General features: G+C 44.4%; 1 protein-coding gene across 1 annotated transcript in view; it reads right to left on the bottom strand.

Moving 5' to 3' along the window:
- Positions 1–205: 205 nt before the first annotated feature.
- T265_13436 (hypothetical protein) overlaps positions 206–18,026 on the bottom strand; it is a gene marked incomplete at both ends in the record, with an annotated part of 37,253 nt that continues 19,432 nt past the window's right edge. Inside the window, 2 exons of the mRNA XM_009168853.1 lie at positions 206–816; positions 9,090–9,403. Coding sequence (XP_009167117.1) covers positions 219–620 — 402 coding nt within the window. The remainder of the gene's footprint in view (positions 817–9,089; positions 9,404–18,026) is intronic.

The raw sequence follows: 18,026 nt of genomic DNA, 5'->3' as shown, positions 1-18,026 counted from the left end.
TTCTGAACCGAACGGTTTCTACCTATTCGTTTGCTGGTTAGTCGCACAAATAAGTAGCCCAGTGTATGTTCCGGATCCTCAAGCATACCACTTTTTTCGTTGCATTGGTAGATAGGACATTTGGTGGTGTCATGTGTCTGCAACCCGAGATTCCTTCCAGCGTCACGAGTGATAGTAAATTACTGAACAGAACAAAAAGCAACTGTGGCTACCCTGTATCAAACCAGGATAGAATTCGGTATAGAAACAAGATCAATCAATAGTACAATCAACAAAGCACAGGAAGAAGTGGAATTCGGGAGCGATAAAAATTCCAGTTTACAAGAAAAAGCGGAACAAACATAAAGTGATGGTGAACCTGCATCAAGTTCCCGGAAATTCCTAGCATAAAAAGCGATAAGAATTTGGAATCCGACTTGAGAAGTCATAATCACACCTGATTTATATAACAAATATTGTTGTGCGAACAAGCAATCACTAGCGAAAGCGATCGCGAATGCGAGCACAAACTGGAAGTCCAATTGGTCGACATTTGAAAACGGTAACAAAATACTCTGGAAAAAGAATAGGCAAAACAGACAGACATAGGAAAAAATCCAGACGTGCAATTCAAAGCACATTGTGGAGTAGAAGCTACCGTGGTCCAACAGGTAGCCTAATACTCAGTCGGTTGGTTCCAAATAGTAATGAGACTCTTTCGAATGGATGGAATCCGTTTCAAACAATCGTGAACGCAGCACCGAGGAACTGCTCAAAGCTCATTACTGCCCGTCCGGTACCTTGAGGATCATAAGGCCGAAATGCGTTTGTCAATTGCTGTAGAGTGAAAAGTGGAAATATCGACAAGTTAATGAATGTGGCGCATATGCATTAGGGCTGAACTGTACTCAAGTCAGCTGCACCAAAAACTAAACATCTGGATTGAACGACCCAATGGGGGTGCTAAGAATGACTACGAGACGAAGGCACTAAAGTTAGCGGTTGAAGTAGAGGTAAAAAAAATGTCTCAAAGTTTAGAGAAGCAGCAGTATGATGCGACTGCGAAGTGAAACAAACCTCTATTCTCAAGAGGACGGTATATCACAATGAGCGGTTTCATTGATTTCTAGTGCGAAGCGAAGGATCGCCACACCGCAACTTTCGGTTTCAAATTGTCTCTATCAAATTCCTGAATACCATCCAGTACATAACTATCACTGGCAGAACACTGATGCATCACTGTCACACAGCACCAGGATCTAACAAAGAATGAAAAAGGATAAACGAAAAGGGCTAAACACCCTAGTACGAACTCTATTGACATCGGTTCACAACGAAATTTTACAGCATCTTCAGCCAAGCGTAGACAGAATCACTAAGGCCCAACTGTGTCAAGCGGACAGCACAGACGGTGCGCAGACATTTCAAAACCTCCGTACTGACTCTACAAAGCTAAACACTCTGCTTTCGTGAGTACCTAAGCCAGTATACTCATAAGTCCATTTCCAGGCTGTTCAATGGTCTTCGTCATTTCAAATCAGTCAGAGTGAATGTTACAGATAGCACACTGACAGGTATATAGGTGGGACAGACACTACGGTGAACCCATCAGTAAGATAAAACCGTCGACAGAACTGGGATGTTCCTAGGTGTGGAGTGTCCCCTTATCAAGTATTTTACCGATATATACATCCAAATCCTAAAATAAGTCATTATAGTTATCCTTGGTCTGCAGTGCAAATATATACTGCCCTATAAAGCAATCAAGCAAAGATTTGGTAGCATGTCGAGATATTGGTAGCCCAGGTACTTTTACTGGTTGCTGATCAGGTGACCGTTGGTATGTCCGCCGAGTTTGGCAATGAGTTTGCAAGCTTACAACAAACAACCATGAGAAAGTCAACAGGTTTCGGTAAGCTAAATCACCTAACTCCACACTTTCATCGCCATCGATTAGCACGACAACCACGTAAAGTTCGAAACTGTTAACGTTACCAACTGGCGATCCGGCCATTTAAGCTTGAGAAGAGTCAGCAGGTGTCATTAGATTGATTGTAGCAGCTGTGTTAGCGAACCGACTATGTATGTGATCGTGTACAGGTAGATCTACGCCAGTTCATGAAGGCACTGACAGCCGTTTGCTTTAAAAAATGATTACACCAGCAACTTTTGGAACCAGAAGGGGTTTCGTAATAGTTTCTCCAAAGTTATCTCTGCAGGACCGAAAGCGATTCATCCTGAGAAAGTGAATAATTCAATGGTGGTTCCAGTCACAGCTACGTAGTTTTGTTCGCATTGAAAGAGATCAATTGAAGGACGATGTACTGGAGAAGATCCACGAAACTATCCGCTGATGCAGATCTAAAGAAAATGTAGTGTCGACGAAGCGGGACAAATACACAAATATTTCATCGTTAACGATAATGAACATTGTATTTCGGTCGTATACCACCGTACGACTCTCAAATAAACTACGACTGCGCCCTCACTCGTTGTACACGTGAGTGCAGTAGATGACAAAAGCCGAAACGGAGGCACGTCGTGTGACTGAATATACCAAATGACTTATCACGCTGACTCGCCTTTGTAAACGATGAGAATACGGTTGGTGTTCAGTTAATGAAAATAGCTGAAACGGGTAGGCGTGACCCACCGGTGAATGAGAAAGTCACAACGCAAGTTGCTGTCCGTCAGTGTTCAGATTATTGCTACTGCTATTGTGTGTAGCAGTAGAGCAGTGTCATAATGACAGAGGTTTGTAGCCGAATAATGAATAGCGCGATATACACGAAGGGAACACTGAATTCCGTAACCGCTTGGAGGATTCGACAGAACTTCAGAAGTGGCTGTATCTTGGAGGGACAACAGCTATCGCGCGTGCGTCATAAACGATGTTATAGCAATAGTAAGGGAAGAAGCTGATAATAGGAAGGCCACCATCAACATAGTACCGTGGCGGAGGGTTGAGAGGTCTGCGTTTGATGATAATGTAGTCAAAAACGCTATCTTTAGTTTCGTTCGACTGGCCACGTTCGACGGCCGCTTGATTCATCGAAAATTACTCAAAAGTAAAAATCTGGAAGTAAAATAGCTGCTTTGGTACCTTGAATAGGGGTAGCCCGTCAGAGCGGATTGATGGAGCTCTCAGGTTTCATATCTTAAGGACGCACCCGAAAAGTGAATTTTCCGTTTAATTTATAATTAGCTAGCTGCCATGATGAACTGTCATACACGATGCATGCCAACGGTCCGCTAAAGCTTAAAGAAATAGTGGTCATCGATTAGTGCTGCGTGTGCAGGATAAACAACGTTTGGGAGTAAACAGACCATGTGAACTTTCATTGGATAGGAGCGCACATAACGCAAACGAAGGGAGAATCGCTCCTGGATGCTTAGGGATGGTGGAATTATTGTGCCTAGCTCTTGCGCTGTTTAGTCCAGAGATGATTCAAGCTGGTTACCGAAGAAAGGTATTCGAAGAACGATGTCACACAATACGTTTATTTTGTTTTGAAGCTTCGAATGCAAGGTTGGGGGCCGTACTGTTAAGAACCGAGGACATTTAGAACTGAGTGGATACAACTCACTATCGAGACCTAAAAACACGACCTTGGTGGACTAAAGCAGTCGCATTACAGTAGGTTGTTCTTGAACCTCGGGTTATACACCGTAATCCCTGGAGATGTAAGGATGTAGGCTGTAGAGACCTACAATATTCCTGAACATGTAGTTTCACAAACAGCAACAGTATGCCGCAGAAGACTGAGTCGTCGTGTACCATGTGAAGTACTACCCCTAGTGCGTCACCTTTCTCTATTTTAAATAAGCTGAGTAGATTGGGGTCACATAGTGTATCGGGCATTCACGCCCATCTGTCGATAGCGTGTTTTTATGCTTAGAAGTTTGAAATAGCGGTGAATACGCGCTCGGTTATCGATTCGTTTTTTTTTGGGCAGGCAACTTATAACTCAAGTGAGGGACGTTGATTGCTACACAATTGAGCTGTGCAACCCACAGGCAGTGAAGAAAACACTTGAGGTACACTGCTGTCGGAGCGACCCAACACCTATAAAGATATGGATCTCTATTAGGTGTCCGAAGATGATTGACCAGCCTCAAGTGAAGAGATAACAGAAGGGTGGACGGGTTACCCGGCAGAACCTCATCACTGCTAGCCTCGAATGGAAGATTTTTGTGGGATATGTTCACCAATAAATAAACGAGGTGCACACTGCGCACATCGATGCAAGTACAAGTGTGAAATAACTGTTTCCATTTGCTGGACTTGAGTATGCCTGAAGACGTTGTTTTGTTTACCCATTGAGAAGTGCTTGGTTTAGCTGGTAACTACTTCGGAGGACCGGAAAGTGAGACATTAACGGAGCATGAAAAGTATGGTTTGATGGTGAAACAAGTTTCTCGAATTTTCCCCAACTGAAGCATTCCTATGGCAGATGTTCTCCATGTACGGTGCTCGCGCCACAGCGACCACTGCCCTAAAACAATACGTTTTGCTAAACCGTGTTAGAACGACTATTCCAAGCCTTTACATGAGCCAACACTGTTATATAATCCGATCGATTCACTAGTTTGCTGTTTGTTGCTACACCTGGCAAGTACCTTAGCCATTGGGTGCAGTGACAAGTATCCATAGAGCTTCGCTCATCATGTGCTAATATCAACCCGTGACTTGCACTGTAAGGCCATCAAGCGTTAAATTTGGGAAATCGTGTAGCTAACTACCAAACCAAAAAGCTATTCAGAGGGTAGAGACGATGCATGCACCCAAGCATTTAATATCAAGGTTACAGACCAAAATGTGCCAAACGCTCGACAGCGCCACTTTTTTAAGATAGCCAGACATACTCATGCCTGATGTTTCATATAAATATCTATAAATCACGCTGTATCAGGGACACTGTTCCCATAACCAACGTATCCATCAGCTTCATGGCGAACAAAACGTTTAAAGTCGGTTATTTCAATTCGACTACGTTTATTTAGTCTGCTACGAGTGCCAATTAAACTCACGACACGGGCATATAAATGAGGCAGACGCATGGCTCCCCATGAGGCTCTGGATACAAATGATAAGCTTTTATCAATCCGATCAGGGTGTTGCTATGCGCATTAGTATCAGTAGTGAGATATCCATGCCTTACTCCCTGTGCCCTCAGACTAACCCGAACAGTCGCGGTCAAGCAGGTCCTTGGCTCCGGAAAGGGTCCCCCTACTGTTTTATTGGTCAGGCTTTTGAACTAAAAGCTATGATTCGGATACCGGAACAAGACTGCACACTCCCCTGCCAAACTGCAATCACCCCATATGCCATTTTTCTGCATCTAAACTATCGCTCAGAAAAATAAACCAAAACTTTTCCCTACTAAAATAAAAGGGATCCGAACCGCGTTGCAGCCTACAATGTCTGTAATGCATGTGAAGTTGGAGAACAGGCGTCTCTTGCTAAAACCCTGATTTCTCTTTCTGTTGATGCATGATGTGTGTGAAACAAGGATACAAGACCCTTCTACTGCCACGCACCCCTAGCTACTTAGGAAAAGCCCAGATACAGTACATTTGGCGTGTCTGGTGATCTTGATACAGCGGCTCTTGATATCTACGGCGTGAAAGTTGCACTCGGGCGCAGGGCAGAAAGCGTCTTAATACATTGCGGCCCCAGAAGCAATCGTCTTTGAGCTGTACATTTGGTTGAATCAACTGAGAGCGATAAACGTCAATTTGGTAAAAGGCTTCTACGTTTTGTATCGACGAGAATGCATTGATCAAATCTCAACCCTCCGGCAGATTCCAGAAAAGCAACCCTGTTTACAGCAACCAGAAACAGTATTATCGAATTGAAGGCTACCTTTGACTCTGTGGACCGTCAGGCAATGTGAATACGTCTGTGGAGCAAAGTTGCACTCATAAATTCTTGACCCTCCTTGAGGCGCAGTACGTCAACTCCCAAGGACGCGCGAAGGTCTATAAGAAGCCCGAATCCACCCAATCGAGTGGTGCTAGACAAGGCTGACCTCTTTTATCCTTCCTGTTCAAATCCGCCGTCGATATGATTATTGAGTATTTACTCTGTCTCTAATGTGAGTGGGGTCCAAATGCTCCAAGGGCATTTGCTCACAGATATCGAATATGCAGACGATATACCTCTTCTTGAATCTGACATCGTTGTAATGCAAACAACGTTACATTATTAAATAATTCTCCTCCACTGTTCAGTATCCGCTTCAGAACCGCAAAATATAGTGTTGCAGCAGGACTGGGTGGGATCGAAATCTACACTTACACCAATGGATAAGCCGACTGAGGTAGTAAACAAATTTGTCTACCTGGGTAACTGTACGAGTCCCAGTTGTCTAGCCAAACACTATAAATTCCATCCGAATTGTGAAGGTTATAGCATCTTTTGTGAACCCGCCCTACCTATGGTATAGGCGTGACATAAGCATATCTGTCAACGGTTTGCAACGTTGCAGTGCACCCCATGTTGTCACACGAGTCAGAAACCTAGCGGCTGTGCTCAGGACTTTTGAAAGCGTTCAGTGTTTGACCGTTAATTTCTTCGGAGCATTGTCCGAATCTGGTGAGAACATCAGATCAGTAATGTTGAAGTATCCCGATTTGACCGTTATTTCTTCGGAGCATTGTCCGAATCTGGTGAGAACATCAGATCAGTAATGTTGAAGTATCCCGAATGGTTTCCAAAGGAAATAACGATAGATGAACTGACCTGACTACATAGGTTGCGCTCCGTATGACAGCCTTAAAACAGCCGTACAACCAAGCGAACGGTGGAAGCCATCCAGGGAAGGTCAGGCAACTGCCAATGGAAACCATTGGCAGCAAGTTTAACCACGCTGAGAATTGCTGTCTCCCTTGACAAAATGAGTTATCAAATCGGGAAGGCCAGTGTAGCTTTTGACAATCTCTGACGCCTATGGCAGCGGCATGATGTGACTGTCTGTCAGGGGAAGATTATGCACTGTGGCAGTGCGATTCATATTGTTTTATGGATCAAAAACGTGGCCTCTACGCACTGAGGACGTATGAAAGCTGTTAGTATTTGACCATCGGTGTCTCCGAAGCAGTGACCGGATATTGAAGGAACATCTGAATTAGTGATGCCGAGATACGCCAGATGGTTTGAGGAGGAAGAAACTATCTCGCGATGGATGGGCTACTCAAGCTTCATAGGATATGCCCATTAGGACGTGTACTTCGTACGCAAGTGTGGACTGTCTACTTCGCAGAGATCTTTCCGCTTAGATCTGTTCTGAGTGGAAGTCACCCAGAGGTGAACAGTCTATGATCTGACAACGAAGTGTGAAAAAAGTAACTATTAAACTTAGTCGGGCTGAAACATTCCGCCTCCCCGGAAGGGGACTTTTAAACCTAATGAGTCAGTGATTGCTCACACTGGCAGACATGGCTCAATCACACAGGCAGTGCCGCTTCTGAATCGAAACTGTCGTCTTCAATGCGCAGCTGTCCAGTTTCCTGTTCACTCAGGTAATCAGACTGATTCAATGCGAACTACCTGATTGGACAATTGCCTCCCATGCTTGGCTATATATTCCCCGCTTTCCTGCTTCGGGTTACCGGAACTGACAGCCGATGAACCGAAATGAAATGAACAGAGCTGAGCTGAACTGAACGATACAGCTCTGACTATAGTTCTCCCCCCCCCGGTGATTTACCCCCCCCCGTGATTTAGCCACCATGCAAAATTTCGGTGTCCCTAACCACATCATTTGAACACAATTAAGAGGCCCAGACGGTTGCTCTCCTTAGAGTAGTAGCTAGGTTGTTCACGTTCCTTTACTACGTTATCGATTACATACCCCTTTGTTTCTATCCGTCGAGCCAGATTACATGTGTGGCTAGAGTTTATAGTTATCAACGTCAGTCTAATCAATTTGAGGCGGGTAATCCAAAAAAAAACAATGGTAATTAAAGAGAATGGACCGTTGGACCATAGCCCCACTATATGACACAAGGGAGAAACTAGACGAATTGATTGTGGGACAGCAGGCTTTCAGGGAGATATACGACCACCAAGGAATTACCGGAATATGGTCAACCTAATCTACGCGGAAGATGTGCAAATCTACCACTGGGTGCCGAAATATGTATGCAGCGGCGTTAGACCACTTAGTAAGGTATTGATTAAGCACATAACTACGACTATCAAGGCTACGAAAACCGGGATTAAATAAGAACAATGTAACCTAGTCCGGACACTGGGACACTTAGAAAGGGAGCATATGCTGTATGAAAGCTCCAGACAGATGGTGAGGGGACCCAAGCTTACCGTTAGCATTTTGCTTAAACAAGCTCATGTAGTGAAAGACCTTGACGTTTGTAACTATGAAAGACAGTCGAATTATTCAGTGATGATATCCTTCCGGTGTGTAGATACCATGTGCGTGAAAGAAGCACATGAGGTTAGCTAATGCCACTTTGAGCAACATAGATAGGAGCAACAGAAAATGCATAGGTTAACGATGAAACTTTCGATCAAGACTTGCCTTATCCAAATCGCATCCTAAATGACGAGGAATTATGTCCTACGGTTTATGGTTGAGCCTACTGGGACATGAGTGATTTCTGTCCACACGGATAGATGAAATTTACCAGCCCTATGAGACATCCAGGCACCACATTCTGGTGGGCACTGTGCAGTTTCGGACGTGCTGTTGAACTGCAAATGAGAATGAAGAAAGAATGAAAGCACATATGTTATTACTGCAGTCCCGAGGTGATCAAGACTCCTGAAGTGTTCACTTCTGATGAGCTCTTCGATAAAATCGCACCACACCAAAATGTTCATTCAACGAAGAGGTCTCACCCAGTTCAACTGAGGAGCGGGTTATGAAACAGTGGATGGTTTTCTGAGCATAAGAGGAATAAGAAAGTCCAGAGTAGATTAGAGCTAATAACCCTTTGGTCAACATTTCATCCCAAGTCCGGTAGCCGCACAACAAGAATGACTAGAAAATTCAAGGAATAGAAGTTTGGTTGATCATCCTCAAAGTGGTTTCCCTCTGATATTGGCTGTTTCTCAAAACAGAAATAAAACCGACTCATAAGCTCACCTGTAAGCAGACGCAGGCATAGATGAAATCGTCAAATGCGACCACATTCCGATGCGTTCGGTCGAATCGTCGAACAAGGTATTGCACAAAGGTATCGGACAAATTGTAACGAAAGGTTCGGAGGGCCATTTGAAATTCGTTCGCATCGATGCTACCGGATCGATCCCGATCAAAGCGATAGAAACAATTTTTCCACTGTTCCACATAGTTGACCAGATGGACAAATTCGTTGAACTCTATTTGGCCACTGAAGTCTCGATCGAACATTTTCATCATCATATTTACCGTGTTGATATTGAAAGGAATATTTAGTCCTGTAAATGGTGGTAAAAAAATCAAGTGATTGTTTTCTAATACTGCAGTAATTGAAGTCAAAAGTCAGATAAATAGGGTCCAACGAAAACCCGGAGAGGTATGTGTTATCATGCAATAAAGGTAAGAAGAACGTCAATAAATGTAATTCGGTGGCTCAGGTGGTCCTGGCCTGAGTCCCGCAAACACACCCACAAAACACACACCACGTTGTAGCAAATAATCAATTATTCGCACTTTAGTGGTGAGGACACGCGTTTTATTTGGTATAAATTTCGACCCGCGGAGCAAACGGCGATAAGCTGGGAGAACCGTGCATTCCGCCTACGCACATTTACGGTAATCTCGTCGCAAGCAAAAAGAATGCGCCCGAATGATATGCGAACTAAACACCTACGCACTAGCTTAGACGGCACCACAAACCCATGCACAACTATATTAAAAGCCTCAGAATTAAAAGAAAAGAGTGCGTGGGGAAGTGAACCTTGTGCTAGCCTACCGCAAGCATTCTGAGGTACTTACACCTTCAAACGCTCAATCAATTTGGAAAAAAACTGACAGCACGAACACCACTAATATCGATCGGTCGTCATTTCTTGCAATAACTCCAGCCAAGCGCACAAGTGGTCACGAGGACTCCGTCCTACAGGACGAACCACATCAACAACACCCAAACTTTTCGTAATCTCTTTCACACCCTTCGCCGTTTGCGCCACTACAAAGGAGATTCACAAGACAACAGTTGCCTCGGCAGACACTGTTTCGGCATGCGTGGAACACAGTTCAGCCACCACAGTTGGTGTTGGATGTTTCCAGTGACTGAAGTACCTGACGCACAACCAAATATCCGTTTTCTGATGACCTGATCACGGAGTGGTTCATGAGATACCAGCGAGTTTCCTAAGGTACTTGGGGTCAATTACTCGAAGAAGCCTCACATTCTCTGTTCAAAGAGGCCATGTTTTGCAGCCATACAACAACACAGCCCTTACCGTAGCTTGGTACGTGCGACCCTTGAGACACACTTATGTCAGAGCCAATACAATTACCAAAGTATGCAAAAATCGCAACAACCTGATAAGATTCTTCTCCAGTTGTAAGGGGTTTGTTAAGAGATTGTACGTTATGAAGCATGACTTTGCACTTTGATCATGCCAAAAGATAGTATAGTGGTGGTCAGTCTACTCAACAGGGCTTGGGCTTTGCTTTCGTTTTCAAATATGAGGGCGATATCGTCTGCGTCCCCACCAGCAACAATTTCAACACTGGAATTTTTGAGATCTTCACCATATTATTTCACCGACGACGAAGACGAACAAGAGTGGAGAGAGTGGACATCCTTTTCGGTCACCTATTTTTGTGCGGAAGCTTTTGGAGAGCTCATCAGTCACTCTCCTACATATATGTGCGCATGTGAAAATGGAGACCGGAATGCCTTGTTAGGGGAAGTGCGGTTAACAGCACTGACCGATTGAGAGTAAAAAGCACCATTGAGGTCAAAAAACACGAAAACTGTATGTAGATCGGCTGTACACATGGCGTTGCTCTAACACCTGATGGTGTGAAAATGTGATGATAACAGTCACCGATTACGGCTATACAAGTTCGTCAAATTCAATCAGTAATTATTCACGCGAAATTGCAGACAAACAGCAGAGGGAAGCGTAAAACGGTTATTTGGTAGGGGGTAGATATCCGATCCGTGTGAGTGAACCATTATCATTAGGAGATTTCGTCTTGCAGGTAGATCCAATCTATACTGAAAAGCCAAGCACCGTACAGCTGTTTCACCCTTAATGGGAATCGTCGGCAGTGCTCACCCCACGAAACTCAGAGTTCTGAGCCCATGAACATCTGGCTAGTAGTCCAACACCCAACCACTCAGTAACGAACGGCTGGTCACGGAGTTACATTACGTGGACACGTGTTGCCTGGCTCTTCAAGTAACGACTTTTCGGCTGGACCAAGTAGTTCGGAAGGAGGAATGATTCGTACAAAGTGAACGCTCCATGTAAGTCGCTCGGTAGTCTTGGAGACCGTTGAAATGAGCGAGAACTGCAACATATTTGGTTGAATTCAGGGTGCAAAAGTAGAAAGCGTCGAGAAAGAGCGCAACGCTGCATAGAACACAGGTTCCAGTAATTTGAACGAAAATCCCTCTCACAGCAACTTTAGCCCATAGCGTCCCAGATTCTAATACCTCGCGAGATTTGCGAGATACTCAGCACTCATGATTTCTAACAGGGAGTGAATGGATATACTGAGCCTTCATAAGTTTCAGTCCGACAGGAAAGCTATTCTCAGTTACAAAAGCAACAAGGTGGATCACTCATATCGCCGGAGTCATGATTTTTTATATTTTCCCTGCATTCTTCAGCACAAGTGGTGATAACTTTATTCATTTTCTGCATATAGCGCACTTCTGTCTCTTACTTCTTGATCACATGTTCCCAAAGCGTTAAATTATACGGGTCGCCCTACTCCCTTAGCAATTGTGCCTGGAGAATTTTTAACTTCAGCGCATGAATGAAATCGCTTCAACCAACTACCGGATGCCTCCGTCGAACCTTTCAAATAGCAGTACCACTACCCATAAGGTTGTTGAAAACTCTTTGAGGACCCAATATCAGTTTCACACTTCCTGGGGTTCACCAGATAGACAATGCATCCAAGGCTCCACGACCATTACGTTCCAACTGAATACCACATTGTTCGCAAGTGGTGAAACACACTTAATCGCATATTAGTTTGACTAAGGTGCCAACAGGAAATTCAACTGCATCACACCTGAGTCAATCGCCTATGAGGAAAATTAGTGACTGTTGTTAATCTAATCGTCATTCGAACACCGACACCTTTCAGTATTTGGATTCTGACCATATACCAAGCTTTAGTGCAAACGAATCATTGGTCAGGCAAAACCTGCTTGTCGTAACCAGTCGCCGTTGACAATTCTGCAATTGTGAATGAGGTGACAAGTCGTTGTTGAAAAACACTACCCAGAAGTATCATGGCGTAAACAAGGCCTTATGAGCATTTCACAGCCTCGTGGCACGATAGTACGCCATCGGACTATGCATTCTAGCTGAGTTATTCAGTTCGTGTACAATCGTTTCAGATTTGAAAATCTTACAACGCGATAGAACGGATAGAACGGATCACATGATGCGACGGTGCATGCGGAATCACGGATGAATAACACCTGAGGGCTGAATCTAGTCCAAAATGTGAACTTCGCGGAAAGTGATAGCGTCGAAAAACAAAAGATACACTGAGCGGAACAGTGGAACTATAAAATGCGTGAGTGCCGCTGCTGCTAATTTGAAGTGTCTTTCAGATGCAGCATTTTCCGAAGCACAGTTGCTACGGTACCTGCGAAAAACAAAACTAAGTTGCTACCAGAGTACCCGAGCCTAAACAAGAACGGTCGAAACGCTAGGGTAGCGTTCAGAACATAGATGTTTCTGTCACGAAGCTACTGAAAGCTCACAACGCCATCACTCCATCGTAACATAACTGCCCCAATGATGAAGAATCCCTCTGGATTTCACTTTTCCTACAACTGAATATCCTTTGAAACTAATTATCCGTACAACGGAATGGAAAAGCAGGAATCCAGATCGATTAGGCACAGTATTGATGGCTTTCGTTGCCCTTACTGTTCAGATGTGACAAATATGGCAAGAATGGAAACAGCGGAATTCCACTGTTCAATGTGAAAAAAGGCAACGAGATTTGAATGAAATGGGCATTAGGATGTAATTGGGTTATGCACAGCCAATCCCAAGAACTCCTTGCAGGTGTTAAAAACTGGGCGAGTACATGTGCAGTGTTGTCATACAGCACACATGCATAGGTTGAAGCTACACAATTTAACTGACCAAATTGGGCCCCTATCTTGGCATCCGGTTCGGAGTTAACGCACAATGCACACACAATGGTGAACGACCTCTTCTGCTATGTGGTGAATATCATCTAGTTTAAGCAAGCGCAACCACTCACACTATATGCCTTCGAGGCCATCAACTACAAACCAGCCACGGACTTATTACCAGTGGAGAGCTCAGACACAAGACATTTTGGGGTACAGCATTGTACCCCGATCACGACGTTGTGTGGGCACGCGTATCGATTTGCTTTCTCTCGGGAACACGCCGGTTGATGCTAGGCATGCACGTGTCCAAGGCGCATTCTCTCCTGAATTCACCACATCCACTGATATTAGACAAAGATGTTCTCTTTCACATCGTAATCGATTATATGCTTGAATCTTCTTTACCTGCCTCTAACATCTCGGGGATTGGAATTCAACCGGGGGGTTCGCTCACGGACATTGAGGGCGACGATGGTATTGCTCTTCTTAAATCAGTCCCTTTAGAAATGCAAGCCATTTTAAATGACCCAAGTAATTCTACTTCATAGTTCGGTGCGCGCTTCGCACCCGTAAAGTGCTGCCGCAAAATGGGGTGAGATCAAACCCAAAGTTCATGCCTTCAGGTGAACCGATTGATTTTGTAGATGAGTTCGTCCATCTGGACAGCTCCGTAAGTGCCGGTGGACTGTCTGATGACGAAACAAATTTCTGAATTGGGAAGGCCAGGGTAGTGTTTGCGAACCTCCGACATGTGTGGCGCCGAAGTGAAATCAGCTTCACTGTCAAGGGTAGAGTGTCTCCGAAGCACTGCACGAGTGTGGTGAGAACATCGGAGAAGCGGTTAGTGACCTTGACAGACGTGGATGTGTCACGCAGCCAATGGCGGTCCTGTATCAAAGCTATCGCCTTCACTGCTTACCCCTTAATCTCTGCCTGACCGCCTTGACAGAATGTGTCACGCAGCCAATGGCGGTCCTGTATCAAAGCTATCGCCTTCACTGCTTACCCCTTAATCTCTGCCTGACCGAACAGAACCAGTAGAGGAAAACCAGCTGATTAGAACATCGTCTCCAAAGCGTGGCTATCAGTCACTCACACTCTTTATGCACGGTAGACAAACCTGTAGCAGCTGGAACCACCGCATTTCGATGCACAGCCAACGGGCTGAAAAAATGAACTAAACAAAGAAATTATTCCTCCAGGTCTACAAAGTGTTATGCGACAGAAAGAAGGATAGAATCATTCAGCTGTAGCACCCTTGGCTTCTAACTGGACGCGGATGCTCTTCAGAGCTAATGTCCTTGATCGAACATTCGTGTACCAGGTTCTCGAAATTTTCGGAATAGTTGTACTTTTTCGACAAACTGCTTGGTATTCTGTGACAAATTATGTCTCATAACATCAATATGGTGCAATTCGCGCTAGATATCTCCAAGATTCGCTGGAGGATAAAGCCGTTGGTTCCAGGATAATATCTCGGTAACTCCAGATGCTGAATAGTATACTGTTCACCTTGATTGTAGATCTTGTTCGTTTGTCTTTATTTCAAAAGTAAAGCCACAAAAATCTTTAATGACAGCCAACTTCACAGATGAGGTCGTATTCTAAGAAAGACATAAACTATTTAGAGGAATTCACCCAAATTGGCGCAATTACACTAAAAACCACTACATATTGTCGCTACTGCACTGTCTGCTTCTAACCCTAACGTTTCTTATACTTCATTTTGCAGAACATGCTTTGCCTATCAATCCAGAAACACGACCCTAGATATATTTGCCCATATCACGCCAAGCTAGGGATACGGCAAAAATCTATCCACAATTATAGGGCTACCCAGTTATTTCCTGTCTTCGCTATCAGTTGGTATATCATTAATGAGAACTGGATGCTGGCACATAAACACGCCACAATGAGCAATGTTCGCATTACGAATGACATTTGTAACAGACTTTTGAGGAGATGAGTGACTCCAGTTCGGTGCACCAGTAATAAACGAAAGCGACTCTGTGAAAACAGACATTTACCTCTTGTTTAGATCGAAGGTATTTTGGTTACTGAATGTGCCAGGAAGTCAGCAACAGCAGCGAAGTCGGTAAAAAGGCGCTGCTCGAGATATACAGGATGAGCCCAACTAGAAGATACGTAAATGATAACCCGTTTGGAGAATAGTGGATAGAAAGTTGTGAACTACAAGTAGAAACCCCGGAGAACACTTCAGGAATTCAGAATTCTTAGAGGCTCTATGACCACTTACACTCAATATATCGAGTCAACATTTTGTGGATTGCTAGACATCTTGTGCGCAGCCTGGTTGCGACCGGACAGTAATGTACCGATGAAATTTAACTTGTTTCCAAAAACCCATACGATTTGAATTCAATTCGCAATAGCACCAGAAATAAGCACTGGATTAAAGAGTGTCAATGAATACTGCTGAACGCGAATCGGGTCATGCAACAGGGTGATACGGTAAATCAGGACTGTTTCTCATCACCGGGTTGAGGAAGGAAAATAGAAGGAACGCGTGCCCTGGACAAAAACCGTCTGTCTCCTGGACGTCGTTTTGCTTGGTCTGGTCGTGAAGATTTGGATTCAACATCTCAGCCCAGGTGATAAATGTGTCTAGAAGAGTAGAGCATTAAATAGGCACTCGCACTGAGTGGTGCTGTAAACTCGGTGTTCTCAAACTTTTCTGCACATCTCATCTTAGCTTACTTTTTAAGACAATATCGCTCACAAGTTTAAATTTGATGTTATCAGAAAACTTAGGACAGTCCCAACAAAGCAAGGGACGCGCTACGCAGCGATGGCTCCCAAGATATCCTCCCGAAAGCAAGTCACTTCTTTGCCAGTACGTAACAGACAGTTTATTGCGCACAATTACAAAAAGAAACCTCCGGGAGAGCCCGGTCCCACTTTTTCCAAAGTGGTTTTCTATTTTGAATACACCAACTAAGATTACTAATGTAAAAATGATGGTCACTCGGAAAAACTATGATATTCGAAAGTTCTGAAATGTGTAGTGTTTTTATTTTGAAGACAGTGAAAAGGTAAGCATCGAGTTGTCCTTTTTCCACAATTCAGTATACGATTTACACAACTCACTCTGATACGATGCGAAGTTTTGAATATGAATCTAAGTATACTACAAGCTGCCTGGGACATGACGCAGTCCCAAATGTCCTACCAAGTTCGACTCTGGACATAGAGATCCGTGAGCAAACGAAAACAATCAAAGCAGTACTGATTACGTGGACATGTTAGCAATCCGTCGAATGGTATGCGTGCAATTATTCAGTCATTTTTACTAACAGGACAACAAAGTTAATTGTTGAAAAATATCCGTGAAGAGGAAAACATCTCTGCCGCTCCAAGTTCGTCATCTCCCTATTACCCCTTACAACCTCCTGCCGATCCCATCTTGGAAAAACGTGACTGTGGCCATACTTCTAAGTGAACCCTGAATCTATACGAGTAACCACAAGGGCAAAAAGACTCCTAGCAGCGATAGTGTATACTTTCTGGGGTAAACCACTTTACGGAAAAGAAACGAACACTAAGCGAACAAAGAAAAGTACATTAATCCCGAAGAACATCTTTGGTCCTTCAGATGCGACCAACGCTGGATTATCTGGATTACTTTGAATACTTACTGTATTGACAAAAATGAAAGCATCGATTTGGAACAATAGGTTACAAATAGAATCTTGCAATCACCCGAAAACAATACACTTCTCTGAACCAGTGAATTGGAGGCGAAACCAGAGTGTGAACTGGTGTGAAAATTCGATATCGATGAACTGGTCTATTTCCACTATATTGGCGCTCGCCAGTGAACAACCCTCGGTACGAGGTCGAACGTGAGACAATCGACTGACTTGTGAATCATGGGCCAATCCGACGTAAATTTTGAGGTCCAGTACACACCTAGCTGGAGCATAATATCGCAGAGCATTCTATTAGACCGGAAGAAACACGCTCCAACGAGCGGTGTCTTATTCGGGAGTGTGTATCAACCCCATCCATTATTCTCTGAACTAAGGACGTCATCATCATCATCACTGTCAGCTGTAATAACCGCGTACTCGTCGTACGTACAGTGTAGCTGCCGCAGTTTCGTTCACCGATGGTTTGGGGGGGAGGGGTAGGTAGCTGCGCATTGCAGGCGGGAGCTGATAAATTGGGGCATAGATCCAGCACTGTCAGTGGGCTGTCAAGTGGTGAGGGGGTTAGAAAAGGAGCTATGCATTGAAGGGAATAGCTTGGGTGCACGAGCGCCATTGAGGGCGCGACTGGGCCATACCTGACCATGTCTCTAGCCATTGATGTGGCCCGTCTCGGGGTCCCCATTCAGGAAGACGGCAATGACCAGCGCAGCTAAGTTTGCTGGTAATGGCTTTCATACTTCTCTGCCAAGTCATTGGTTGACCGTCTCTGGCTCTCTTCCACCCTTCACGTGGTTGTGCGAAAAGAGTCCTTCGAGGAAGTCGGTCGACTGGCATACGAAACACGTGGCCAAGCCAGCGCAACCTATGAAGCGTGATCAGTTCATCTATCGAGGGTGAGTTATTTCTCCCAAATACTATTCGACGTACTTCAGAATTGCTGATCCGGTGTTCCCACCAGATTCGAGCAATGCTTCGAAGACATCGATGGTCAAACACTGAAAGTCTTTTGGCGTCCTCGGCGCGCAGCGACCAGGTTTCTGATCCATATAGTAATATGGAGCGCACCGCAGCATTGTAAAC

Source organism: Opisthorchis viverrini (assembly GCF_000715545.1).
Source record: "Opisthorchis viverrini unplaced genomic scaffold opera_v5_67, whole genome shotgun sequence".
Lineage (NCBI taxonomy): Eukaryota > Metazoa > Platyhelminthes > Trematoda > Opisthorchiida > Opisthorchiidae > Opisthorchis > Opisthorchis viverrini.
Note: the sequence above shows the minus strand (reverse complement) of the source record. Positions and strands in the feature narration are given on the sequence as shown.